At 45.9% G+C, this 27308-nt stretch overlaps 12 protein-coding genes across 12 annotated transcripts; 4 read left to right on the top strand and 8 right to left on the bottom strand. All coding sequences in view use genetic code 12, as the record gives it.

The window, feature by feature from the left end:
- Positions 1 to 42: 42 nt before the first annotated feature.
- On the bottom strand, positions 43 to 1011 carry CAF16 (putative ATP-binding cassette family ATPase; the record flags this gene model as incomplete). Its single annotated transcript, XM_029032887.2, has 1 exon — positions 43 to 1011. The coding sequence occupies one exon, from the start codon at positions 1009 to 1011 to the stop codon at positions 43 to 45; it is 969 nt and encodes a 322-aa protein (XP_028893202.2).
- A 126-nt stretch (positions 1012 to 1137) lies between these two features.
- On the bottom strand, positions 1138 to 4008 carry GCR3 (Gcr3p; the record flags this gene model as incomplete). The annotated part of the gene is made up of 1 exon (XM_029032899.2): positions 1138 to 4008. The coding sequence occupies one exon, from the start codon at positions 4006 to 4008 to the stop codon at positions 1138 to 1140; it is 2871 nt and encodes a 956-aa protein (XP_028893214.2).
- A 700-nt stretch (positions 4009 to 4708) lies between these two features.
- SAM4 (S-adenosylmethionine-homocysteine S-methyltransferase) lies at positions 4709 to 5704 on the top strand (the record flags this gene model as incomplete). Its single annotated transcript, XM_029032900.2, has 1 exon — positions 4709 to 5704. The coding sequence occupies one exon, from the start codon at positions 4709 to 4711 to the stop codon at positions 5702 to 5704; it is 996 nt and encodes a 331-aa protein (XP_028893215.2).
- A 192-nt stretch (positions 5705 to 5896) lies between these two features.
- Positions 5897 to 7648, bottom strand: CJI96_0003277 (uncharacterized protein; the record flags this gene model as incomplete). Its single annotated transcript, XM_029032901.2, has 1 exon — positions 5897 to 7648. The coding sequence occupies one exon, from the start codon at positions 7646 to 7648 to the stop codon at positions 5897 to 5899; it is 1752 nt and encodes a 583-aa protein (XP_028893216.2).
- A 1374-nt stretch (positions 7649 to 9022) lies between these two features.
- Positions 9023 to 11281, bottom strand: CBK1 (serine/threonine protein kinase CBK1; the record flags this gene model as incomplete). The annotated part of the gene is made up of 1 exon (XM_029032902.2): positions 9023 to 11281. The coding sequence occupies one exon, from the start codon at positions 11279 to 11281 to the stop codon at positions 9023 to 9025; it is 2259 nt and encodes a 752-aa protein (XP_028893217.2).
- Positions 11282 to 12783: 1502 nt separating this feature from the next.
- RPL42 (60S ribosomal protein eL42) lies at positions 12784 to 13804 on the bottom strand (the record flags this gene model as incomplete). The annotated part of the gene is made up of 3 exons (XM_029032903.2): positions 12784 to 13100; positions 13429 to 13437; positions 13801 to 13804. 3 exons carry the CDS (start codon positions 13802 to 13804, stop codon positions 12784 to 12786), a joined length of 330 nt encoding a protein of 109 aa, XP_028893218.2.
- Positions 13805 to 14589: 785 nt separating this feature from the next.
- Positions 14590 to 15216, bottom strand: FGR41 (Fgr41p; the record flags this gene model as incomplete). The annotated part of the gene is made up of 1 exon (XM_029032904.2): positions 14590 to 15216. One exon carries the CDS (start codon positions 15214 to 15216, stop codon positions 14590 to 14592), a length of 627 nt encoding a protein of 208 aa, XP_028893219.2.
- Positions 15217 to 17416: 2200 nt separating this feature from the next.
- On the top strand, positions 17417 to 18691 carry CJI96_0003273 (uncharacterized protein; the record flags this gene model as incomplete). Its single annotated transcript, XM_029032905.2, has 1 exon — positions 17417 to 18691. One exon carries the CDS (start codon positions 17417 to 17419, stop codon positions 18689 to 18691), a length of 1275 nt encoding a protein of 424 aa, XP_028893220.2.
- A 114-nt stretch (positions 18692 to 18805) lies between these two features.
- CJI96_0003272 (uncharacterized protein) lies at positions 18806 to 19627 on the bottom strand (the record flags this gene model as incomplete). Its single annotated transcript, XM_029032906.2, has 1 exon — positions 18806 to 19627. One exon carries the CDS (start codon positions 19625 to 19627, stop codon positions 18806 to 18808), a length of 822 nt encoding a protein of 273 aa, XP_028893221.2.
- Positions 19628 to 20371: 744 nt separating this feature from the next.
- On the top strand, positions 20372 to 21298 carry CJI96_0003271 (uncharacterized protein; the record flags this gene model as incomplete). Its single annotated transcript, XM_029032907.2, has 1 exon — positions 20372 to 21298. The coding sequence occupies one exon, from the start codon at positions 20372 to 20374 to the stop codon at positions 21296 to 21298; it is 927 nt and encodes a 308-aa protein (XP_028893222.1).
- A 689-nt stretch (positions 21299 to 21987) lies between these two features.
- On the top strand, positions 21988 to 23538 carry CJI96_0003270 (uncharacterized protein; the record flags this gene model as incomplete). Its single annotated transcript, XM_029032908.2, has 1 exon — positions 21988 to 23538. The coding sequence occupies one exon, from the start codon at positions 21988 to 21990 to the stop codon at positions 23536 to 23538; it is 1551 nt and encodes a 516-aa protein (XP_028893223.2).
- Positions 23539 to 23580: 42 nt separating this feature from the next.
- On the bottom strand, positions 23581 to 26202 carry TRY5 (Try5p; the record flags this gene model as incomplete). Its single annotated transcript, XM_029032909.2, has 1 exon — positions 23581 to 26202. One exon carries the CDS (start codon positions 26200 to 26202, stop codon positions 23581 to 23583), a length of 2622 nt encoding a protein of 873 aa, XP_028893224.2.
- Positions 26203 to 27308: the final 1106 nt, after the last annotated feature.

Below are 27308 nucleotides of genomic sequence, written 5' to 3'. Positions count from 1 at the left end.
TAACCTTAGCAAAGTCCTCAAAATGTGTCACTTGTCAACTGCTCAGCTCTTGTTGGGACGGCCACGTGTGGCTTGAAAGTACTGGGCAATCTTCAGGTCCTTGTCGAAGTAGTGCCCGTCTCTGGCATTGTCCCAGTCCAATTGCCTCTGCGCAATTCTGGCTTTCTCATCTTCACGGCTGCCTCGCTCCTCAAGATCGTCTCGAAGCCAGTGCAACACCAAGGGATGTAAGGATTGAGCCATGGCCACTTTGATTCGATTAATGATGCCTTCTTCGCTCTTCTGCACTTCGATCTCCTTGGTATCGTCAGAGAATTCGATCTTGCTCACATCAACATCATCTGTCTTTCTTCCAGCGTTCAAGTGAATTACACGGTCACACCAATTTTTGCCAAGCCCATCGAAGATATGTGTGGCATATATCACACAACAGCCTCTCTCCTTACACTCCCTCTTAAGGAAATTGAGCAAGTTCTGGCGCACGATCACGTCCAAATCCACCGTCACTTCATCCAATAAAAGCAATTTCCATGGCTTGAGTAAGCCCATCACCAATTGCACCCTCCTACGCTCACCATCACTGATAGAACACATGGACCAATCAGGGTCCAAGTCCATGATCTGAATGAGCTCGTCACGTCTCTCCCTGTATGCTTCACCGCCAATTGATGATATGAGGAGCTTGACGGGGATATCTCTCTTCACTACCTCGTTGTTCGCCCACTCTGTGCCCAAGTACGAGATGTAGTTGTTGATGTCGGAATTATGTTGCTCGTGACGAGTCGGAGAGAATTCAAAAGGATCGAACCCTCCAAGCCTCAACTTGCCTTGTTTCACTAGAGTTTTTCCAGCAAGAATCTTCAAAAGCGTGGATTTACCAGCACCGTTAGGTCCCACGAGAAGATTGGTGGTACCCCATGGGATTTGCAAATTAATATCCTCCAATCCGCATTTCTTATTGTTAAACACATATGTGAGGTTTGTTGTCTCGACTGCTAGCGTCTGTGTCATTACTATCTAATTTTGTCGTTCTAAAACTATATGTGGGAGATCAGTTCAACTCGTTGATATCTTATGGTAGCGCCATAATCGGGTGCGCGTATACAGGCATTGCCAGCTTTTTAAGATTATGCAACCTCAATATTGCAACTCCTCGAGCCATCTAAAAACGTCGTTCTTAGTGGGTTCGTTCTGTATGCCGCTAAACAAATTTTTGGCGTCATCCAAGAACTCCGCGTGCTCAACGTTGAACTTCCTCAAGTAAGTCTTGAGTAAGCCTCTGTACTCATAAAACAACCATTGCAAGTCAATCTTAGCCATCAACTGCTCATCACTCTTCTGATCCTCGCTGATTTGCTTGATGATTTCTATCTCATCATTAGCAGGATCTGTAACTTCGAGTTTCATCACTGTGAGATTCAAATTTTCAACGATACGTCCGAACAAAGTGAGAATCACTTCCTTGAATTGATCACCCTGAGAGCTGTTGCTCAACACTCGATTTATAGATTCCATACACGAGACATTGCTGATGATAAGATTATGGTCAAAGTCCAATGCCTTTTTGATAAGGAAATTAGCATTGAGGATACCGAACTCTATGAGGTACTCCAAGATAAGGAATGCTACCTGTGGTTGATGAACCCAAATTCTTAGAATGGAGTCCACGATCCATTTTTGTCTCTCTTGGAATTGTTCATCATTTAATTCCATATCGGGGAACGAGAAATCTGTACCACTGGCCTTGTAGTCTTCTTCGGTGACTGTTTGGCCGCTGATAAATTTCAATTTGGCAATATCTCTGTTGAGAATACTGACCACAGAGTAGATTGATCTTGACCCAATATAAGCATATGTCTGGAAAAGGAGGTTGATCAATATACGATCGGCATCGACGTGAACGACAGATGACTTGATGGCCTCAATCGTTTCCTTGATCATGTCATAGAATTGCTCGTTCGATCTCCAGTTTGCGATAATAAAATCATATAGCTTGTTAGCAATTTCATGAAGAGGGAGTTGTGGATTGGAGAATTCGTACATGAGCTCCTCCTGCGGCGACAATAACAACTTGTCAGCCATCGATTCTTTGCGATGGTTGATTGCGTCGATAATCACCTTCTTCAACTCCTCGTTATTACCACCATAAAGTTCGTAGTCGTAATTAATAGCGAAGTCCAAAGCATTAGGGTAAAGCGAGATGTCAAGGTATTTGTAAAACTCGTCAAGCGCCATGAGTTTGTTCTCCCCATTTTCGTCTTGCTGCATAGTAACAAAATTGTCCTTTATTCTTGCCTTGTTGGAGAGACGGATCTCTTTAGCAATCAAGTTTTTGATGAAGTTCTTCTTGGGATGATAGTTGAGGTTAGCATAGAGCTGAGAGTCTGCGACCCATTCGTCCCACTTCCAGCTGAAGTCGAAGTTAGAAATTTGAGTGGTCATCCAGTCCATATAACGAATCTTAAGCTCGTAGTCCAAAGTCTCCAAATTTTTGTAAAAGAATCTGATAGCTCTTCCAAACACCGGAGCGATCGATTCAGGGCTCTCTTGGCAGCAAGAGATCAAAACTGTGTAGTAATATATTTCGTAATGAAGAGGGTTTGGAAGCTGGAAGATCATTGTGAGAATACTCTCCACGGCAACGTCCTCAATCTTCCACGTGGAAAGGGGAGGATTGTTTTCACCAGATTCATTGTCTTTGGCTATCATCGAGAGTTGGTCAACGGAGGAGCCAGGAGGACTGAACAAGTCTCTTGAACAGAAAAGATCTAATATTGACAATTGAATCGACGCTTCCTTCTGGTTGAAAGACATGTTAGTCAAGATGTCGAAAGCAATGTCTTTAAAGAACAATCCATAATATGATTCTATTGATGGCACGGTTTCAAAGTCTGTGCTCGTATTGTACACTTGGAAAAGAAGTCTTGGATGTTCAAACCAAAGATTGTCGATCAAGCCATCAGGTTTGTAGTTAGCAATTTCCTCGATGGAAGGGATGGAGAACTGTGGCAAAGCGTGCTTGACGAGCTCATGGGAGATTTCGTTCGACTCTAAAGCCTCCTTTACTATAGGGTCAACTAGGTCACTGTAGTCAAGGAATAGAGCACCCCTGAAACCTTCCCAATCCTTCCCCGGCTTTTGTAAGGCCACAAGAGCTGGCAAAACCAAAGTGATGAGCTTTCTTGGCTTGTAAGGCAATTCATCTGCGAAATTTTTGTGTTTGGCGTCAAAAGGTTCAAGTACGCTGACTGTCTTGGCCTCATCCTGTTCCACGATTTTGAAAGTGCTTGCCAAATCAAGGATTTCGTTTGCTTCCTGGACAGTAGCATCGGAGAAACTGTTAGCAAAGAGATACGGTGTTGCAATCAACACATTGTAGAAGATTTCTTCAGCGATGCCGTTTCTCTTGTCGCCCGAAGCGTTCTGCAACTCAATAGCAGTATTTAAAAGCTGTTTTAAAATCCCAGACACAGCATTATCGGTGACAATGGGGCTCAAGGCGCCCAAAAACTTGAACACAGACTTTAAATCGTTGAAGACACCAGCATCCTCAGCCTGTTTCTCCAGCTTCACTTCCACCTCCATCGACAGCTCTCTGAGCTTGTCTAGTAGCGCCTGAGCTTTAGCATGGAAGAATTCAATTACGTATTTGGCCACAAGGAAATTCTTAGCGTTACAAATGATGATAAGCACACTAAGAGCGCTGATCTTCTGAGGCTGCTCAATGACTACCGCATATAACGTGGACAACACGGCGTCTCTGAGCTTATCGATCTTCTCAAATTCGGCCACTATAGGGTTGGAGATATACGAGATGTCGTCGACCTGGTTGGCCAAGTTACTATTTTCACCAATTCGTCTGATGTCTTTGCAAATGTTGGTGATTAACTCTGCCGTGGGGTCAATGTGTTGTCTTTTCGTTGGATCATCGTAGTCGTCGTACCCGGGCCCCACATGGGCGTCTGGGCCCTCGAACTCGTCTCTGGTTCTCTTGTTGGGGTTATCCATTGGCTTGTTGGTGGTAGTGTTGAAGATGGAAAATATATGCGTGTGTTGGTGTGTGCAGGACACATCCAGGTGTAACAGAATAATTCACTAGAAACGGCCTGAAGTTGAAAGAATTGGAGATAAAGACTGTTGCGGCAGTTGATTCAGAGAGATCCTTTACACGAAAGCAGTGGGTTTTTGGGTGATTGTGAGAATGCTCCTATGGTGGAAAGTAGTATGAGCATTTGCATTTGCTGCGAAATATGTCACTAGGATGGAAAATGTAACATCGTGAAAGTAGAGAAGAGAAGACTGAAAAATACGAACATACAAAACTAAAAATGAATTCAGCAGAAGTGCAGTCACACAGAAGAGTATTTTCAAGTTCCGCTAGGTGTTGAGTGAGATTCCTCCCTTCTATGTCTCTAAGGTACTAGTGCTTTGCTCGTGTGCTACTGAGTCTCAATAATAAGGTGCACTAAGAGAGGTGCTCTGAAAGATGCACAATCAACTCCTTACGACTTGAGTCACTCAAATGAGCCCCAGCATGATTTGACGAGACTGTCTTTATAGAACCTTTCTCATTACCGCTAGAAATCGTAATTCCTTCGCTGCTCCCTTGATATTATGCCTCGTTATTTCTTCCCCATACACTTCAAGCAGGTCTTCCTAAACTTTCTCACATCGGTGCAAAATCCCTTCACCCACACTTCAACTACATATGCTGATCAAAGAACTAGCACAAAAGCGTCGCCTTGTCCTCGACGGCGCCATGGGCACACAGCTTGAAGAGATCATTCCACCTTCGTCCCCCATGTACGTGAAGGGGTCCCCCTTGTGGTCCACTGAGGTGCTTTTGGGAGATCCCCTGATCATTGAGCAGGTACACAGAAACTACCTTGAGAAGGGCGCCGATATCATCATCACGTCGACGTATCAGGCATCTCAGGCGACGTTGGCCAAGCACAGGGGCATGGGTTTGGAGGAAACCCGCAATGTGTGGAAGATCTCTGTGGACACAGCAAAGAGAGCAGTGGACGGTGTTCTGGATGGAGGAAAACGCTACATTGCGGGCTCTATAGGGCCCTTTGGAGCTTACTTGGCCAATGGAGCCGAGTACAGTGGAGAATATGGCGACGTTGGTTTGGGCAAATTGGAGGAGTACCATACGGAGCAGGTACGCTTTTTTCTTGCCAACAGAGACACAGACTTGATTGCATTCGAAACAATCCCTTCGTTCGACGAGGTGAAGGCCATTGTGGAGCTTGTGAAGCTGTTCAACATTTCTAAAGAGTTCTACATCTGCTTCTCTTGCAAGACCAGCACCACCCTCGCAGATGGAACAGACTTGAGGGAGGTGATACAGTACATTCTACAGCAGAGATCCATTTCTTCAGCATTTGATCAGTACCTCATTGGCGTGGGATGCAACTGTGTTGATTTTGAGCTCGTCACAGATTTTGCCAATTACGTCAACGAAATATCCTCTTCTCAATTGTCCTTGGTTGTTTACCCAAACCTTGGTTTTAGCAACGACATGGCTGACGTGAGTCAGTATGGCTTCAAATCAAACACAGAAAAATGGAAGGACGCATTGGAGCAGTGGTGCAAAATCCCAACTATTAGGCTCATAGGAAGCTGCTGCAGTACAGGCCCAAATGAAATAGCAGTAGCAAGGCAAGTGGTGGACGAAACTACAAGAAAACAGGATAAGTAATTAATAAATCGATCATATAACGAAGATTAGCTATTAGAAGGTAGGATAGGCCTCAATGGCCACAATACATATATCAGTTTCAACAAAGACAACAATCACACATTACTTTTCGCTTGCTACCCCAGCAAGAACCAAATCGTGATACACCGAGCTTTGAAATTCATCAAGTCATAAATTGGAGGTTGTGTGCAATCACGCCATGGTCGTGAGCGAGCTCTTCTTCGCCTTGAGCCAGTCCTTGAATGCAAAGACAGACATTTCCCACGACATGAGAAGTGTGACGACACCTAGAGACACATTAAGCGTAAACATAGGCGTGTACCCGTAGTATTCGAACGTGTAAACTACAGGGTCGCAAGACTCCATGAAGATGAGGCCGCCACACATCAAGGTGAAACTCACTACCAACTCAGTCATTGGGCTCAGTGGTCTGGTTAACGACTTGCTGTTGACAGGAGTCACCATTTGAAGCACATAAGTCATGAGTCTGAACGCGCAGCCAGTGACGAAAAGATTACCCCATTGAGTGTGGATTGCAGTGGACAATTCAGAGGCTTGTTCGTGCTTAGACATGAGAACACCTGTCCAGTAGATAGTCAAGATGGGAAATGGGTTTGGAGAGAACCCAGGCATGGCCTTTGCCACACGAGCAACATCTTTGGAGTCAGCCACAAGAGCCATGTGTTCAGTAGCCTTCTGGAACCGGTAGTTATTCAACTTTTTTTCCACTAACACACCACAGAGGCCACAGCCAATATAAATGAAAGCAATTGACACATGCTGCAAATCCTTCGCGGACCATGCACCACCAGGATTGGCAAGGTGCTCCAAGAATATGTTTGTAGATCCATAGAATAAGATAAGGGAACTCTCAACAAACTCCATCGACCAAAGGCCCGCAGGCTGCCACTTGAACCAACCCCGGTGAGCTTTCCTGACAGGAACAAAACGGTGATTCCAGGCCCAGCCCTTGTCAGCAAAAGCGCCGCAGTAGCGAGCCAAAGTGAGCAAGCCCAAGGCAAAGAACACACCGCCCTTGATGAAATGTGCTAACATATTGAACATGGTCTTGTCAGCACCGTAAACAGCATAAGTTGCCACAGCAACACCTGTGTAAATGAGGAAATAGAAGAACAGGACCCAATTCATCACTGCGGTTAGAACCAGCGCGGTTCTGCCAAACGCGGTCACAACTTGACGGAACATGGGGAAACGAACCACAAAGCTAGTGACCCAGTTTGGCTTTTTTGAGATCATCGAAGTGTTGGAAGTATGCAAATGGCTATTTTCACCGGGGGTCATGTCGTCAAGCTCGAACGAGTCGGAGTGGGAGTCTCTCAAGGTCAATTGAGGCGAGTCAATTGAAGACGCGTCATCAGAGGAAGCCCCTTCATCGTCCACGGCAAAGTAAGCGTGGCTATCAATGTCGAGCGAGGAGTAAGCCGTGGCCACAAGAGCAACGGCCCAATGCACGATGGATCCAACGAACAAGATGGCGCACATGGGGTGAAACGCGTTGTTAGGGTACAAGTCATCACGGATCGAACCGGCAAACACCCAGTAGTTGATGATCGAAACGCACACGGCGCCAATGTGCACGGATAATGCTGGAAAAAAGAGCCTCGACTTGGTGTTCCAGAACACTAGCACCAATGGATACAAGAAAATATACGGGAGCGCCCAGAGAGCAATATGAAGATAAAGAGCTGCTCTGTGGTTGGACGGCGTGGTGAAGTAGGTTTCCGTCGAGTAATTTTCCCAGAATAGCCTTTCCTCTGGTTTAAGATTCATTTCAAGGATGGGCATCCCGTGATGGTGGTGCGCAACATGAGGCACTGGAGAAAGCGTGGGAGCAGGGTCATCGGTGGTGTTTGAACCTTTCAATTCCTTCACGTGTTCATAATTTTCGTGCCCATGGTCGTCTCCAAAACTATGACCTTCCATGGCGATGGCAACAGACGCTAAACAAGCTATGCTGAGGAAACGCATGGTGGCTGCAAACGAGATAGGTGGGGGAGTCGAAGACGCGGAAGCGGTTGTCAAGGGCAACGGATAAGATCGGAGAGCTGGGATTCGTTTGCGTACGTATTTTGAACCTTGGGTTCAACGCTGTTAGTAACAGATCTGACTCAATGGCAGGAAGCAGCGCTGATTATAAATGATGTTCGGGGCAGCAGCCGCAACAACGGGGTGTACACTCGGAAGCAGCAGGAGCAGCAGCAGTGTGTGAGTGGGGCCTGTGTGCAGTACAGGAACATGGATGAAATGAGTGTAGAAATTCGGGTGAAGCGTCGGGCTGCGGGAGTTGTCTCCGGACGAGATCGGAAGTGCCCAGCTGTTACAGCCGTGATTGATAATATTTTTTCATTCTTAATTTTTAAGCTTGGCTAAGACATCGCCTTCGGCAAAACCGGTAATCAATCAATTTTTGTGTGTCTTGCACCTTTTTTCGCTGGTCATCTCAGCGCGCATATGGAGGCACCTTTAGTCAATGCCGGCCGAGGAGAGGTAAGGGAACTAAAGCTGGGGTGTAAATTACGCTCTCCGCTATTCACGCTCCTGAGTGATTAGGCTTCAGCATCTAAGCCCGTTGTGGAGACAACAAAACGTGGATAGCCAGATTTAGAAACGTTCTAGCCGTCCCAACAGCTTTTTTCTCTTCTCCGGGGATTAGCTTGACCCGGTAGTTTCGGCATGTTCATGGCAAGCGGCTCATTGCACAGGAGCGTCATTTTGTCATTAACAACTGCTTCTTTCGCAATGGTAATTTTTTTTTTTTCGCTTCAGGCAGGGCATATGCCTAGAATTCCGTCCATAAATTTCCTTTGTGGCCCGATTCTGCAAAGAGACACCTTTCGACAAGAGTGTCTCGAGCAAGCAATGCTTCTTTAAGCTTCGCACTGTGCATGCTCTTTTGTTGCTGGCAATTCTATCTCGTGAGCTTTTTTTTTTTGCTTTCGGTTTTGATCCCTTCGGGTTATGACAGTTCCGGCCGGATTGCATGTGGCTAGTGTGCTGCATGTTTTTTTGCTCACTCGCCTCAGTTTTCTTAGTAATTTAGCGTGTCTCACATTCTAACGGTATGTAGCCGCATGTGTGCAGGATGCAATAACCCCGATGGGGATTATTGCCGAACAATTCCTCTGTGCTAGTGGCAACATTTACCTTTTTTTGCTCAGTCACGCCATCCACACCTGAATTAAACAAAAAAAAAAACCCTTTTGCTCCCTCATGCGCACCATGCACTCTCCACCCCAGTGGCTCTTTGTTCTTCTTGTATTCATCGTACTTTTTTGCAACCATTTGAATTCTCGAAATTTACAATGCATTTTTCCTCGTAAGGTAATCAAATCTCGAGTACGTGTACCCAATGAATGGTAAATCCTCTTTGATATTCTTTCCGTCTTGTTGCTGTTGCTGTTGCTGCTTGTGAGCCCTTGTCATCGCAGGGCTGTCAGGTACATTTTCAAGCTCGTCGGTAGGGAAAAATCTTGTATCAGTAATCGATTTGAGTTTTGGGATAAATGGCGCGTCCACTCGCCTGATTGTTTCCCAGTCGACACCGCGGAAGAACGGATGCTGCTTGATTTCATCGGCCCCACCGTGCCTGCCAAGTCTCCTGTCACTACTGGTTAAGAGCCTCCGGATTAAGTCCTCGGCTTCCGGCAGCAAATGAATGTCCTCGGGAATCACTAACGTTTCCTGCCAATTGATGATCTTCCTGTACGTCTCGTGGGGTGTCTCAGAACAGAAAGGGGGCCATCCAATGAGACACTCAAACATGATGGCCCCAAGCGACCACCAGTCACATTCCTGACCGTAACCTTGGTGAATAAAGATCTCGGGAGCAATGTAGTCGGGCGTGCCCACTGTTGAATACGCCATGAGTCTTCTGGATTTTCTCCACGTCTGCATTTGCTGTCTGTTGCTCATGGTCAAATGAATGGCATCGACCATCATCGAATTACGCTGTGCTTGGCCCTTCCCGGGAACTTGCAACATGGAGTTCTGTACCTTGTTGTCCTCCTTCTCTAGAAGTTTTTTGTAGTACTTGGAGTCGTGTGTCTTATGGAACCCTGTCGATAATCCAAAGTCAGAGAGCTTCACATGTCCTCTCTTATCGATCAAGATATTGTCTGGCTTCACGTCTCTATGTATGAAACCCAACTTGTGAATGGCCTCGATCGCCAAAACACACTCTGCCATATAGAATCGCGTAATGTCTTCCGTAAAGATTTGCCAACGAATCAACATCGTCATAAGATCGCCTCCGGGAAGAAATTCCATAATCAAGTAGAGATTGACGTGATCTTGGAATGAGTAGTATAAAGAGACCACCCAAGGAGAATCACTGCCAGCCAAAACGTCTCTTTCCGCCTTGACGTGCGCCAATTGATCTTTCTTGTACATTTCAGATTTCAAAAGGGTCTTCATGGCGTAGATCTTACCTGTGTCTTTTTTCTGCACCAATCTGACCTCACCAAAGGCACCTTTACCAATCACTTTGACCGTAATAAAGTCATCCAAAGATAATTTTGTCCTTCTAAGACGCAAGAACTGAGACTCTTTCTTCCCCAAGTTTTGCAACTGCCTATTTTTTCTTTCTTCACTCAGTCCAGCCTCTTCAGCCATCAACTTGTTTTCTAAGTCCAATCTACGCTGATTTCTCTCAATGGCGTGGCTCACAGACATTTGGTAGTAATTCTCGAGCCTGAGCTTCATGGCAGCGGCTTTATCTTGAGTCACTTTGCTCATGAGATCTGGGTTTCTGTTGAAGTATACGTAGTTATTTCTCCTGTCACGAACCTCCCCAGACTTCCCGGGCAGATTAGCCACCTGCGATGGGGGAGTTCGTGGAGTGTCACTATTTCTATACTGAGGGTTTGGCTGCTTCAACCCAGATTGCAACAGCGGAATTGTTGGATGTGGCGGTTGCTGCATTTGGAGCTGAACATGAGGTTGGATGGGTGAGTGCTGCTTTGGAGGTGACGACGAAGCCAAGTTGCCCACAGAGACGTTATTGTGGGAATACGTCAATGGATCATTCAACGAGTTTGTCACTGAGTTGTTTGAGTTGCTCACCTCCAGCAAGTTCGTGTTGGAGATATTGTTCAAGGTAGTAATACCCTGAGGCGGCCTAAACACGTCCAGCGACCCAGAGTCCACCAGATGGAGGTGTCTATTGTTGTCTCCTGGGTAGTTGTCGAAGTGGCCATTCGAGAAGGTTGGAGAAACCTGAACGTTTTGCTCGTACTGTTGCTGTTGTTGCTGTTGTTGCTGTTGCTGATAGTGATTCTGAAGCACCGGCTGCTGGTAAAACTGAGTGTATCTATTAGTCCCCGGTACTTGAGCTTCCTGAGAAGGCAGATTTTCAACAAAACCCGACGTGTCCTCGTCCATGAACGAATCTTCGTGATACTCTTGGTGCTGCTGGTTACGAAACGCCAAATTGGGGATCTGCTGGTGCTGTAGCTGGGGATGCTGTTGCTGCTGATACGCTGGTGCCCTGTTGAGCTGGGCTTGCCCGTTGGCGTGGTCAGCACGCGTCTGGGCCATGTAGTCGTGGTTGTAATTCATGAGGTGTACTTCTCAGTAGAACGGATGTTTTAAAGGTATTGAAGTTGTGCTAGTCTAATTTTCAGCGAAAGCTTGATCTGAGTGGAATGATACAGATAATTGCAGCTTTAAATGCAGTTTGACTAAAAGAGCGGGCTTTGGACAAGAACGGAGTAAGGAACGCGAAGATCAGATGGATCGAAGAATGAAGGTAGGTCTATGTCTTGAGGATCGAAAACATTCTCATTCTTCCATCGTGGCTGATGGACTCCAGCGGAAAAAGAAAACCCGTACACCCCGTACATAAATAGGGGTTGGACGAAGCACAGTTCAAAATCCTGAAGTAAATGGTTCATTTCGAACAGGTTTGTTCTTTATTGGCATTCTTTCTTAGCTAGTAGACACCGTTTAGCCACTGTCTCAGCTACGTTCTAGGGATAGCTCCAGCCGTGCCTGAACGCGCTGAAGGTACACAACAGATCAAAAAAGTGTCGCAAAGGGAAGAGTCAAAAACAAGATACTATTTGAAGCAGAGGTTGCAAAATTTTAATTTGAGATCGTGTATCACAGAATTTGCGTAATGTGAAAAGAAAAAATGAAAATTGTGCTGGGTTTTGAAGACTGAACACTTTGAACCTTGGTTGACTTAAACTGTGGTCTCACCAGGTGAGAGCGAGAATGTTTGCGTCCAATACAGTGCTCACTGCAGTAAGTAGCACGTACTCGATGAGTTTCAACACCGAGATGAATGAAGGAAAATGAGTCGTGGAGATTGCTCAGGATATGTGGTCTCAATGTTAATGATTTTTCGAATCTGCTTGAATTTCTTGGGTCTTTGGAATACTTTCGCTCTGTTGAGCCCTTCTCGTACTGGCTGCGAAAAAGCTTAAAACTTCTATAAATTCAATGAAATCCAACGTCCCCGTCAAATACACCGGCCATATCATATTTTGTGCTTCCTCTTCTTAATCTCACAGAGGGTTCTTTGACTAAGCTAATATAACATTCTCAGTAGCATTGCTATAAGAAACAGCTTCATAAGTAAGATTGGTGATTGACCATGACAAATGCAACCAGCAGAAGTTGGACCTAAAAGGTATAAGTGAGGGCCTGGCATTAAAAGGAGGGGCATGAAGAAGCATGTTGTTAAATTTGGTTCCCATCTCTAATCAAATGATCTTTGAGCTGCTTCAAGTACGTTTTGCAGAAGGATTACTTCCCTAATCTGTTGTATAGGGCCGATTCGATCCTGTTACGTGTGAAGCCTCTACTAGCTCTATGTCACAGTGTTACTGCCATTCATAAAACCCTACAAGGATCCACAATTTGAGGTACTCAAAACCTCTGCAGAGGGTCTCGTGCCTGCTTCACGTTGTCAAGTGTATGACATCTAACCGCAACATTTTAACACATTGACCCATTCTGGGTATTTCACATCATGGTCACGGCCCTACAATCATTCAAGGATAACTATATTATGGAGTATATGTCGTAAAGTACAAAATAACCCGACCGGGCAGCGCTTAGAACTGCAAGGCCTGGCCCTTCTGCTTCTTGTCACCACCCAACTCAAAGTGCTTACATCTCTTCAAAGCCAACTGGGCCTTGGTCTTGCAGACAACACACTCCAATCTCAAGACAACCTTCTTGGTGGTCTTAGCCTTCTTGTGGAAAACTGGCTTGGTCTGACCACCGTAACCGCTCTGCTTACGGTCGTATCTTCTCTTACCCTGGGCAAACAAGGAAGCCTTACCAGCCTTGTACTGGGTGACCTTGTGCTGGGTGTGCTTCTTGCAGTCCTTGCCCTTGCAGTAGGTTCTTCTGGTTTTTGGGACGTTAACTGGAAGGTTAGTATAGGAATAGTTGGAGGGAGATTGATCTCTAAAGATAGTGAACTGAGCTTTGGAAAATCACATAGGGAGAGGAACAGTATGGCAAGATATGGACATTGTAGCTTGGGGATGGGGGCATTTTCAAATTTTTCGCTATTTCGAGGAGTAGTTCAGCATTCTCGCAAGCTTTGGTAACTTTTCAACTGGAATCTTGTGCAACACATTTAACACCAAAGAAGTCTCATAAAACGTCATCATGTCATTCTTAAATTCATTTATCTAAAATCTGGGACTTCTGATTTCAATCTCCTCATATTTCTGGCACTTTAAACATACCCATTGTGACTGAAGTTGTAGGTGATAAAGGAGGAAGGAAAATTTTTACAGCCTTTTTTCAGTGAGTACTCCTCGCACCCGCTGGGGGGTGGTGGTAGTAGGTCGTTTGTCTGCAGGATATCCAGAGGACATTATGATGGGTGCGAAGTATTTAGGGTTTGAGCCCTAGAAATCTTCAGGAAGGAAAGTAGTCAAGAGAAGACGTCGCTGAATAAAGTATGTGTTCCTTGATACCTTTGGCTTTGGATCTCATAATTACCAAAGAAATAAATATAGCGTTTGTTGAACTCGAGAGGAGTATTCGAGGTAAATGAGGGTTGCTAGTATTCCACTCACTCGAGAATGCTTTAATGATAAAATCACAAAACATACACATGATGTAAAATAACAAGTATCAGTATCTGACGAGGGCGACGCAGGCCTCTTTCAGGGCGATTTGCCCAAAGACAGAAAGAAACTTACATGGCCGGGCCACCAACACTAAATAGTCCATATGTTAATATTGGCTGCGAAAACTGATACAAACTGAAATTGTGGCATGTTCCCCTGTAAATGCACAAATAAGGGTGGGAGTTTTAACTTGTCAAATCATTCTAAAATTGTGTATAATATTTTACCACAAGTCTCTTGACCAGAATTAGCTTCCATTCTCGCTTCATACTTAGATATAAACTCGAGGACAGACTAGCGAAACTCAAACTCAATTGTTAGGTAACCGGATTTCAGATTGCTTTCCTGTTATCAACTCCAAGGAGTCGGCTAAATGAGTGATAGAAACTCTCCCTTCCCTTTTAAACACATCTGGCAAAATGGTATATCCCATCTTGCGTAGACTACCGAAAGCAGCTAACACCAATGTATAGAGACATTCTAATATCCGACTCTATGGTGCTACGGATACAAAAGTATGAGGTGCTGATGTCAAAAAAATCCGGATTACTGGGACTTATTTCTAAGAGTAATCGAGAACACAAATCAATTAAGCCATATAATTGTGCTTCGGATAATCAGCACCAGAACCAAGCCAAATTTTCAAGAACAGCTACATCACAAAAAAAAATAAATAAATAAATAAAATAATAATAATAAAATAAATTTCCTTGCCCTAGGGCGGCTACACATATCATTTCATAAAATACATTAAAACAACTGGGTATAGAATTAGACGGTGATGGTGCTGGTGATGGTGCTCGTGCTGGTGACGGTTTCCGTGGATGTGGTGTCGTAGTACTCGTAGTCGACGATGCACACGTCCCCGTCAACCGTGGTCAGCAGAGACTCAAGCACGTATCCGCTCTCCAGCGTGTGGTCGTTGGCAGCAACAGTTTGCACCAGCTCTGACTCCTCAGTCTTGGTGGACGTTGTGGATGGAGTAGGTGCTGGCTCAGGGGAATTGGGAGTGCTCTGTGGAGCTGCTTGCGAGGTCTCCTTGGTCTCTTCAGGCTTGCTATTCAGCGTCTGTGCTTGCAGAGTGGGCTCCTGAGCCTTTGGATCCTCGGGCAGCTGAGAAGACTCCTGCTCTGGCTGAGGAGCATTGTCCGTCACCACACTGACGTAAGTGTAAGGTTCACCGAATATCGTCAGGGTGTAGGTGGAAGTGTAGCGGGTGGTTGTGGTGGTTCTGGTGTTGGTCAGCCAGTCCGTAACAGTGGACATGGTACCTTCAACGACATTGGTGTTGGTGACGGTATTGTCGACCGTTTTGGTCACCTTGATGACCCTGGCCGCCTGAGTGAGCTGGGAAAGAGAGAGAAGGGACGCGATGGTCGAGAGAGTTTGCAATTTCATGTTTTAAAGAAAGACTGGGGTGAGTGTGTTTTTCTGGAAAGGAAGGACTGGGGTGGGTCTAAGATAAGGAAGGACTGGAGGTGGGATAAAGTTGTCTGTTTCTCGCTGCGCTCAGGTCGACTATGGAGAGGTTTTTGTTGTTTTTTGTTTTGTAGTGGTGATGTGGGAAAGCAGGGAAATGACAAAAAAAGGCGACAAAACTGGCTATATATAAGGTCTTTGTAGCTTGGGAAAAGGTTGCAAAAAATATGCACCCATACGATCGCGCACTGCATACAGAATAGTCGCTTGCAGGGACCATTGACGTAACATTTTTCTGGACGCTGGTCAATACCCCTTCAGTGAAGCTAACCAGCAGAAGAAGCACCAAAGCGGCAGAAGAAATAGATCCAGTGGGGCAAGTTGCGTGAGTCTCGACATTGCTGCGTCTCGATGCTAGGTGGTACTACCGCCAAGTGTGGCGCTTGTGTGCAGTACGGCTGGTCCAAATCCCCAAAGAAGATACATACTGTGAGAGTTGGGAAAAACGTCACCTCCCGCTCTTTCCTAACAAAGTTTGGCTTCCAGCATTCCTCGAAAGCTTGCTTAGCCTTTACACCGCAAAAGTTGAAAAGGCGCAACATCACATTGAAAAGCGTCACTTCTCCCGGGACACGTAAGGGAATTCTCGCCGCACTAGTAAGTGCAAATGCTACAAAACAAGGTTTTGGGCTCAAATTTTGGCAGCAACCCCTATAGAAGAGACAATTGGAAGATTGGAGGCGTTTGGTGGCTAAAAACTGCCAGCAACTTTTCTCAAGAATGTAGCAAGTAGTAGTGGGCTCACGGGCGAATTAGAGCTCTTTGGAAAGAATCATGGCTGAGGCAGCATGCTGTGGGCCAACTATTGACTTTTGAGAGGCAAAATCCAATCAAAGAAGCTAAAAATGCTACCTCCTTTGAGCTGAAACTCTATTGGTCTTTCTCTTTTGTAGGATGGGTGCAAATATACCGTCGCTTTGATGATCAAACTGACAGATCGATGCTCTGAAATTTTAGGTGAAGACTCTCCTGTTAAAGCGAGTCTATTTTCTCTACCTTGGTATTTGAAACTTTTTCAACCCAAGCTTCTAGGTAGTGCTAAATGACAAGCGTAGCCTTCTAGGGGCATGACTTCTGTTGGAAATACCATCAATTGCGTCGACGTGCACCATCTCCACTAACAAATTCCACAGAAGATCAATACTAGCTAAGTTTGGTATACTGCGTTTATAAGTTGTTTCATTCTACACGACGGGAAATACTTCAATGATATCAGACCCCTATCGACACTGTTCTTGATAATGACTTCATTTCGCTATTTGACTACTTCATTGATGGCACTCGGCTGCGTACTCCACCAGCCAGCTTCATCTGGGAAAAAAAGCACCTGAATATCGTCTCTGTGTGTCATGGTCATACCAGATTCGGATTCCTGAAAATAGCTGTTTCAAAAAGAGCCGCCATGCCCGAGGAACTCATATCATAGACATAATTGTCCACATCGAGAAGAATGTTTCTCTCCTATTCTTCAGGCTTGAAGATTCAATTTATACCGCAGCCATCCAAGGGCTTTTTGTTCATCAAAGATGACTGCAAACGCTCAAACCTATCATCCGTTTAATGTGACGGCTCCTTAAACTGCATTTTGTGGATTGTTAGCATTCTTCAAGTTTATAATTTTTTTTTTTTTGGACGTGGACATTCCAGAATTCTTCATCAATATTCATAGAAAGACAAGAGACCACTATTGCTCAAGAAGACAATTCATCTTTAATATTTGGCTTGTCTGAATCACTTTGTGCAAAAAGCAACTCTAAACGCCCAACAAAAGTCACCCTCAAAACACCTAAATATCACAAAGAGGCACATCCCAACAAATAACTAGCATATCCTAATTAAATCACCAAAAATTTCAAATACTTCTTGTCTTTCAATCCTAACCCCCCCTCGGCACCTCTCTATCAGCCGATCCGACCGGTGTCCACGTGACATCCGGGGACTTTTTTGACACCTCTGAACCTCATCCGGTCCCCAATTTCCTCACTTTCTCGCTTACTTCCGGTCAATATCAACACATCTACCGGTCAACAACCCCCGGTAATCTTACAGCATATCATAACATATCCCAAAACAAAACTCCCACTTGACTATGAGCTACTATTCTAATTCAAATGCCCATATGGCGTTTCCCCTGTACCCACAACAAGGAATCCCGCGAAACATGAACTCGCTCAACACGCTTCTGGGGTCGGTGCCTCAACTCCATCAACAGTATAGGAGTCATCTCCCGCAGCAGCTTCAGACGGGACCAAACGCTTCAGAAACACAGCAGCAGGGCACAAATGGACAGAATGCAAATGCGGTGACTCTGACAGCAGAAACTCAGGATGGAGGACCAAAAAACGGGAAAAACACGGATCCACAGTTGGACGATGAGAAGCTCAGAAAAAGCGAGCGGAAGAACAGACCAGGACAGAAGTTTGGCGCCAAGAAGAAACTGTGGGTGTGGACGTGGTTTGTTCAAGACCTGAGAGACCCGAATGTCGCCGTTTGTGATTATTGCGGTAAGATTATCACCAGACAGCCTTCAGATAAGGGGCTGCCCAAGAAGCTCAGTGAGCACTTGAAAACACATAAGCTTTCACGAGACCTGATCAATACGACGAGACCGGTTCCTGTGGATGGCAATGGCATCACGTATAGTCCTGGAGGGCTTCTGATGCCCAACTACAAAAACGCATATAACACTCCTAGTGGAGGCAATGGTACCAGCGGGAGCTCTTCGGGCAATAGCGGTGCTGGCACCACTGCAATGGGGAATCCACAACTCAATAACATGTTGCAGCAATCGTTACAGCAGAACCCTACGATGGCTCAAAACCACCCCGAGAGTGAAGAAATGCATCAACAAAAACCTGCAAAATACAGAAGAACTGCCAATATGATGAACGGCGTTCAAGGAGGCGTGGGTAGTGTGTCTGTTGGCGGCAATGGCAGTTCATCAAGAATCAACTCAATTGGTGGTGTTAACAGTGTTAGTAGTGTCGATGACAGATTGCAGTTACACCCACTGAACAACCACCGCCGAAATGCTACTCAGCAGTCTTCGCTAAATAGTCCAGCAGGAGCCCAGTACGGCGGAAGAAGGTTTATCTCGCCAAATTTCGACAACACTCCATATTCAGTTCAAAAGTTTCATAGACACCTCCTTGCATTTCTCACAGAAAACAAATTGTCCGTCAGGTTGCTCAAGCTGCATTCTTTCCAACAGCTCATCTACGACTTGCGGCCCGACTCGATCACCGATCTCCTGGAGCTTACAGACTTGTATTCTTCCATAATGGAGGTGTCTCGTGTGGACACCGACCCAAGTGCTCAGGATGGCCATCAAACGTCCTTAGCAGAGAGCAGTGTTGTGAATACATTGGCTCAAAATCTCAGCAGGGGAGACTAGGTCACACTATTATTTTGTTAATTTATATATATTATTGTACATGTATTAATACATAAAAAGTCCACCCAAATTGATGCTAATAGCTAAAATTCATAGTTGACACTCACAGCAAGCTCACTGGTTGCTCACCGAGCGGACCCAAAGCTCTCTTTCGTCATGTTCTCTCCATAATCGGCTTAGAGTGATACCCAAGCTGTATTTCTTCTTCTCGATCTCGTCCTGTTTCATCTTCAATTTTTCGATGGCACGAGCAATCTTGTTCCGTGTAGCATAGTCGATCTCCACGTTGTAAGGCGGAAGAAGGTTGGTCAAAAAGTCTATTTCCTTGTTGATTTTCTCGATTCTCACGGCGTACAGATCGTACTTGTTCTGACTACGCTGTAGCTGCTCGTTTTTTGTGAGTGGCTTGCGCTCCTTGGGCTCTTGGTTTTCTGGTAAATTGCCATACGAGTACTGGCGCTGTCCGCTTGAAGAGGATGTGGCACTAGTATTGATTGTTTCTCTAGACACTTTTCTTACCGTGAACTTGACTGGTTTTCTCTCCTTTGGCAATCCCTGACCACCATTTACAGGGAAAGTGTCCGAAAGAGGAGACTGAACAGCTGAAACGTCAGTAGCTGGGGTGGAAGCACCCAGATTCAAGTTAGGCGTATCCTCAATTTTTGATTTCTCATCATTCGATTTCTCATCATTCTTCTTGGAGTTTTCTGCACCCGGTAGCACGCCGCTGAGACCCTGCTTCGAAAGACTATGAATGAGCTTTTTCGTGGATTCTGAGGACTCTACTGATGATACCGAGCCTGAATGCAGATGACCAATCTCGGCTGCTTGTGAGCTTTCAACAGTGGGGGTTTGTGGAGGATCACCGTTAGAGTCTTTGGCTTCTGAGACCTCCTGAACGCGTGAGGATGTGTTATCGGCGACTTCAGCTGACATGAAAAGTGGTGAGGGCAATTTTCAGTATATTCTTATATCGATGAGTGAAACTCTGTATATAATTTGCGCAGTTAATAGTAAATTTATGGAAAAGAAGGAAATGTTGTGATTATATTTAAACTCTGTACGCTCTCGAAACACTTTATGTGCGGGTCGTGCGCCGCTCGATATGGAGCCGCTGTTTGTTTACCTCTTGATGGTTCATCAGCTCTTGACGAAAAACGATAGTGAAGATTATAACAGTAAACAAAATTTTCATCAATCTCAAAATTGCTACCTTAAAGATTACCTGATTTGATAATCATTACACTTTCAGGCTTTCAAGGCTGTTTCCGTTTTGGGACAGATCAAAACGCGTTTTTAAATCTGCTTCGGAATCCGGCAAATGCAGTACCGAGATTCTGAGATAAGCTTCCTGGTGACAACATGCTTTCTGTAAAAAGAGAGGTCCTCGCCCCTTCTTATAAAGACTGAGTTACCTAAACCTTAGTTTATTCAGCTACAAGAGAAGAAATTGATTGGTCTAATGGGTTGCCGATTGGTTTATTTCAATGGGGCGTCACGTGACCACACACAGAATTTTACCGAATTCATACAACTTCAAGATCTTACAATTCTGATCGTATTCCTACTCCTCGAATTGACTCACCATATCTCGTCTTTCCAGCCCCCTGTAAGCCAATCACGTTTCTTCAAGTACAACTACCACAAACGCTACTTGAAAAATTCACAACCCTCCATCAGATGTCTCTTTTACCCCTCGTGGAAGCTGTAGACTCTTTCCCATATGACTCAAATGAATACCACTACACTTTCATCAGTCATGACGGCCATCCGTTGGGGTACATGACGCCAGAGCTGGCCAAAGGCTTCAAATACTGCTCACAGGCAGAGTTGTTCGACGTGAACGATCAAAAGAGAACTGTCACCATGCTGCCAAACCTCGATACGTTCGAAAAGAGAAGTAAGGTTATTGCGGAATTGGCTAGTGAGTGGAAATCAAAAGACCCTCTTGTGGCCAAAGGGTGGAGAGACGAGCTCTACGTGGTATTTTCACCAAGAACAGTTCCCTATTTCACCGTGGAGAGGGCGTTTTCGGGTCCTCTTGGTGTGGTCACGTATGGTGTTCACATAAATGGCATAGTGCCAGCGTCCAAGTCGTCCAACGGAAAAACCAAGATGTGGGTCCCACGAAGACTGAAGACCAAGGCGACTTACCCAGGAAAGCTTGATAACACCATTGCCGGAGGGGTAGCCTACCCATTGGGGCTTTGGGACAATGTGATCAAGGAATGCTATGAGGAAGGTGGTATGAGCAAGGAATTCGTGGAGCCTCGTCTTACATCTGCTGGGGTGATTCTGTACCTTTGTCAGCCGTATGGTCCAAAAGGCGATGCACAGCCTGAAGTAGAGTACATCTACGATTTGGTATTTGAGTCAGAGACTGAGTACCAGCCTGAGCCAGTGGATGGAGAAGCAGAGGAGTTTCGATTGATGGACTTGGACGAGGTGCTTGAACGGATGAAAAATGGTGAGTTCAAGCCCAATTGCACGTTAGTGATTGTAGACTTTTTAATTCGTCATGGAATAATTACGCCAGAAAATGAAGAGAACTACCTTGAGATTGTGTCAAGGATACACAGAAGGTTTCCTTTTGCAACAAGAAATTAAAAAGATGAGGCTTCGTTTCTAAGGAATGAGAGACCTGCTAACTGGTTTTCGCCATCTTCGAGTCTAAGAGAATCGATATTCCCAAATTTTTATCACCATCGTTCTCATTTCCGATAGAATTCAAATATAGGCTGGAGGCATCAACGAACAGCATCTGGAACGAAACAAAGCTATTTGCCATTTGCTAGGCTGGAATTTTTGGGTCTCTTAAGGCATTCTTGTGATGATCCTCGGACAATATGGTCGAAGGAAGATTGAAAAACGGCTCTACAAAAGTCAATGCTTGCATCTTTTAGTGGCACATCTAACACATTTGACTGAATTCGAGCAATATGCTATGATTCACATCTTACAAAATCATTCACCCTATCACTTTCACCTTCATTCCTCCACTCTCACTCCCGTACAAGACCTCCCCACTCCTGTAAATAAAAGAGGACCTTTTGCTCTTTAGATTCACTCAAAAAGATCACATACCGGTCATTGATTTCAATACCTTCAATCAAATATGCGGGCCCATCCTTCTTATTTTGCAGCCATTGGTTCTCTACCTGCACCAACCGAGCGAACTCTCACCCGAGGCTCTTTATCACTTATCCAGCCTCCATGCACACCAACTGTCAATCTCCACATTTCAACTTTTTCACCCAAATCCCACTAAAAGACGGCCACCATAAAAACCCAAAACCATGGTGTGGCTTTATGTACCTGTGTGCATACGTCTTGTATCTCAGCGCTCAGACGTGCCCTCACAGAGCTACTCGGGAATCTACTTGGTCAATAAGGACGGAACCTCTTTCAAAAGACACTTTTGCATCCTGATCTGCCATACACCAGTGGAAGAGATCGATAAGTATAAAATGTACGTGTCGTGCAAGCCTCTTATGAGAGAGAATGGCGTGCAGTGGGTACAAGGGATCAGAGGAACTACGGTACCTGTTTTGCTGGAGAAGAATGATGCCTTGAGAGAGTACCTTCAGTATGCGCTAAAAAACGGGTTCAATATGATCCCGCTTGATACGTTCGTGGGAAATTCTCTTCAGTCGATGACAGTGATGGTAGTGCATTGTCGAGCTATCCACACAGAAATCGACTCGAAGCATTTGCAGCCATTTCACGTGGAGCAGGCTCAGGAATTAACAAAAGTGACGATAAGATCGTTTCCATTCAATTTCACCAGTCCTGCGTTGTTTTCTGACTTTATCTCTACGGGCCATATAAACGCTGTTATTCGAGATGGAGACCAGGTGGCCCGTGGTTTCCTCAGCGATATGAAATACCTAGAGAATATGTGCGGGAGCGTTGTGAATGGTGGCAGCGGCGGTTCTGTGGGGCTTTTGTTGGGCAACTTGAGAAAGCTTAATGGCGATGGCGATCTTATGGTGATAGCACCGTGGGACCGTTTGTTTGAGAAGGTTAAAGTAGAGAACGAACTTCGTCGCTCCAACTTGGCGGCATCTGCTTCTTCTCAGAGCCAACCAGTTCTCCCGCTCGTTATTTCGCTGTTTGGACATCCATCCTCATGGGGGTCCTGCGTCAAACTCAAAAAAGATACCCTTGTCACGAACCACCATGTGATACGACCCTATCTTCAACACGATTCTGTGTGCTGCAGCATAACTTTAGGAAAAGACCACTCAGTGAATCTCACCGAAAAAGACAAGGTAATTGTACCCTTTACAGACCTAGACTTGGCATTTATACAACTCTCAGAGGAGAAGCAGTTGGCGTTGGCCCATGTTCAGTCAGCGCCAATGGGATTTGCGGGTGAGATGAATGTGACAGATGAAGTTTCCACTGTAGGCCATGGACTTTTGCTCAATCATGACTTCCTCGATCCGATCGTCTCCAAGGGTCACCTTTCCTCGGTCATTCGTCATAATCCTTTCAGAACTGAGTATCCTGAAATTCCGTGCATGCTTGTGGCTTCTTCACAATGCTGGAATGGGTCTTCTGGAGGTGGACTTTTTGATCTGAGTGGGAAGCTAATTGGGATTGTCAGCAGCAATGCTCAGGTTTTCAAACCTTCAGTTTCTGGCCTTCAATACGAGGAGATCAAGTCTGAGAAAGTGCCCCTGTTTTGCCTCTGTATTCCTCTGGAATTGGTGTTTGAATGCTACAGGACGAGAGTTGACAAGGATAAAAAAGACGACGATATTGTTTTGAATGATGACGTTGTGAAGACGTGGAATTTACAGAGCTCTCATGTCAATGTGTTTGAGAGAGAGGCAAAATTGTGATTGAGCATATGCTGATTAAACTATGTATATATATTGTCCGCCTTACTTCATAGAGTCACCAGGCTTACCAAGATCCTTGACGGCGGCATAAATTGGTGGCAACACATATGTGCTTGGAGGATGATGCACCGGGGGAGACCTCATGGGTTGTGCCATCAGGCTCTGTGCTCCAGGACCCACTGGAGACAGAAAGTTGAGCTTGGTAACCCCCTGGAGGGGTGCAAGCAGTGACGGTGCCGGAATTTGCGTGGAATAATATTGCTGTGGAGACCCTGCTTCATTATCTGGCTTCAAGACGTAGTTGTTTGAAACTCCTCGGTTGGTAGTGGGTATGGTAGTAGAAAGAGATGATCTAGTAGACGGTGTGGAGCTCATGTCGATCGATCCAATGGACTTTGACCTTTTGTTCTTGATGAGGATGGACTCGTTTGCAACGTACAAGTCGCCAAGCGACATATTGTCGTTGTTCAAGGCAAGAACCACTAAGTCGTTGAGGAAGCGGTTCAAGTTTATTCTCAAATTACGCAAATTGGCTGTCTGATTGATGAAATTGAACCAGGTGTCACAGATTCTCGTGAGCTCCTCGAAAACTTGCAAATAAAACTCTGTTGATGCAAACGCTGGAGTAGAGGAGCAATTGCTATTGATCATGTAGAACAAGCACGAAAGAATCGTGCTGTTTCTGACAATTTCCTCTGCCTCTGTCTGCGAGCTTTTGGTGATGAGATTGACCAATACCTTAACAATGGTGATGTACCATTCCAAGATCAAGTTGTTCAAGTTGGCAAGATCCACGATGCTGAGATCGCTGGGCCTGAATGGAGGGTCGGTGTTGTTAAGGCTGAGGAAGTTGCACTGGAAAATCAACGGGAAGCTGACAATGCCGAGGTTGTTGTTCAATTCAGGGTTTGGGCTCTGAGCACGAGAAGTAGGGAAACTCAGGGACTCGTAAGTGAAGAAGCCCAACAAGCTGTTGCCGAAGTTTTGGAAAGACAGCATCAAGTTCTCACGCATAAAGTTGTTGAAGCTGAATGGAGCATTGAATTCTCTCAACGTGAGGAGAAGCATGTTCCAATGGTAAGGTTTGGTGATCTTGAAGAGGTGCGTTTGCAAAAGCTCCTCGTACTTTGGCGAAGCACCCAAAATGAGTTTTGTTCTGAAAATGCTGAATATGTCCAGAGTGCCTCGAGCAGGCGGAGACAACGACATCGCCATTGACTTGTTGGCCAAGACTATGGCGTTATGCAAGGATTGAAGAGAGTCGTAGAGCCACAAGACCTTGTTGAAAATGAGATTGTTCACCTCATTGGAGAGGGTACAGATGATGACTTCAAGCAAAAAGGGGTCCTCGAGGGGAAGAGTCTGTTTTGCATAAGTCTTTGCCGCCAGCGCCAAAGTGATGGGAGACCCCTTCTGCAATTTCGAAGCCATAAACCACGAGTAGAACTTTGGAGGAGCCTCGTTGGCCTTGTATTTCGACACCAAGACGTAGATGGACCAAAACACCTCGATGTTGAAATCAATGAGCTCTGCGTACTCTGGGGACGACGAAAGGTTCAGCAAAATGAAGTGAGCCGAGTCCTCCAAGTACGACACCATGAGATCGTTATTGAAATAACGAAGATAAATATACGTGAGCAAGAACAAGTTCTTGAGCACGTCACACTGGGCGTGCACCAGAGAATGCGCCGAGTTCAACTTGTCCACCACGATGTTCCACGACTTGTTGATGAAGGTGGTAGCCAATTCTTCCAGGTCGTACGCTCTCAGAGGCTTCGAGAGCGCTCCAACTGCAAGCACTGAGTAAACCTGGCCCAAACGGAACTCGGAGAGTGTCGAACCCGACAAATGTGAATGGAGCTGGTCCACCAACGCCGCTAGCGAATTGGGGAAAACGGTATATGGCTCAGCCGAAAGCACCGAGTGGCCCACAAGAAACAACTCGTTCACAGGGTACTGCAAATCCTGAGAATCGCAAATGTGAGATAAGTTTTTCGAAATCGAGAGAAGGTGGAGTGGATCCTGTGACGGAAGGTGGGCCAGGAGCCGTAGCAGGGCAAGAGGAGCCGATGAGTTGGGCAGAAGAACGACTGCCAGGGGCACTTGTGGGTTGGAAACGGGGTGCTGGAAAGGGTGTGCTGGAGGCGATCTGTGGCCCCGGGGAGAAAGGGGCTCTGCTAGCGTATTTGAGGGAATATGGGCCAAGGGAGGCGCCAAAGGAGGAGGGAAGGAGGAGTTGTGGTTGTTGGAGGCGTGTGCGGGATTCGAACCGTGGGCTGGTGCTTGCGCTGGGCCTGACGCTGGGCCTGGGCCTGGGCCTGGCACATTAGGAGGGTGCTGATCTGGAGTGGCCGTGAGAGTAGCACTAGCAGCGGAAGAGCTTGAAGCATTCACATTGACGGGGTGCAAGTTGCCTTCGCTATCTGGCTGGATCGAGCCGTCTGAGAGAGCTCTCTTATCGCGTTTGGATCTCAGCACAAGCTTTATGTTGTGGACAGTTCTGCAGTGTCTCTGGAGGAGATCTCTTCTGACAAAAGCTGAAGTGCAATAAAGACAGTGGAAGGGTTTTTCGTTAGTGTGGGAGCGTTCGTGGCGTTGCTTGTGTTCGGACCGGGTGAAGGCACGTGCACAGAAGGCACACACGTACTTCTTCTGTGGGGGCATACAAAAGGTGGAAGATGGGGGAATTGACTATATGGTGGGAAAATTGACGATTGACGACTGACGAAGTACGGAGGGGTGAAAGAGGTGGAGGTTAAAGCGGGACGGTGTTTCTGCCTGCAGTACGGGGACTTTGAAATTATATGGGCCCTTTTAGAGCGCTTCTTTTCCCAAAAATAAATAAGTCAACTAGGTATAAATCTGGGGAGGGCAGGGATGAGGGCATAATATATGGGCCGATTCGCATGCTTTTTTACGACGGCAAGTGCTGTCTGGGGGGCGGCATGCCTGCAGTACATGCATTCGGTGCAGGAGATGAGCCATGGTGTTTTGCAGCTGCGTCCCTGCATGTGGCTGTACTTTGTGCAGAACGCATTCCACCACATGAGGAACAGCCCCTAAAACTGACCCACAAAAGGATTTAGAAACGCGTCAAGAGTCACTTAATGTTCATTCTTAGGTCAGCAGGAACCTGGAGGGGTTTTTGATGTCTTTCTTTGAGAGCCGCGTGTGGCCGCGTGAGGGGGAGGGGCTGGAAAAGTCCGTTGGTCCGTATGCAAGATGAATTCTGGGTTGCATTGACAAGCGAATGTGGGGGAAAACACGCATGGCGCCCAGCGGGGCCCAGCCAAGAGGGGCGCCCGGGGCAATGCGGGAGGGCAGAGGCCCGAGCAGCGTGCAAAGAGACATTTTGAGAGAGTCAAGCGGAAAGTGACAGTTTGAGAGACAAGTGAGAGCAGGCCACAGACAGTGAGACGCTACAGACGAAAGCAACACAGAAAACACAAGCCGTGCGTATACCAGAATACAAGAATTTTCTTCTTCATTAATTTTTCTTATCAAAAAGCTTTGTACTTGGCCGTTGCGCCTTGGCGGTCAGCGAGAGTGGGAGGTGGGGAGAAGTTAAAAAGTGAAGATGTAGAAGAAAAATGTTGGAGTCAGCGTGGCGAACAATAGTGGAGGTGGGGGAGTGGAAGTCAAAGTCCACCAGGGCCAGTCCGCAAGGACCAGCGACACCCTCGCTATGAGGATTTACCAATGTGGAAGTCCAATGTGCACTAACTTTAGAAAATCAGGGTAAGTACAAAGTAGATCTGAATACTGGCGTA

Source organism: Candidozyma auris, chromosome 3 (assembly GCF_003013715.1).
Source record: "Candidozyma auris chromosome 3, complete sequence".
Lineage (NCBI taxonomy): Eukaryota > Fungi > Ascomycota > Pichiomycetes > Serinales > Metschnikowiaceae > Candidozyma > Candidozyma auris.
This window is presented reverse-complemented; position numbering and strand designations above follow the sequence as displayed.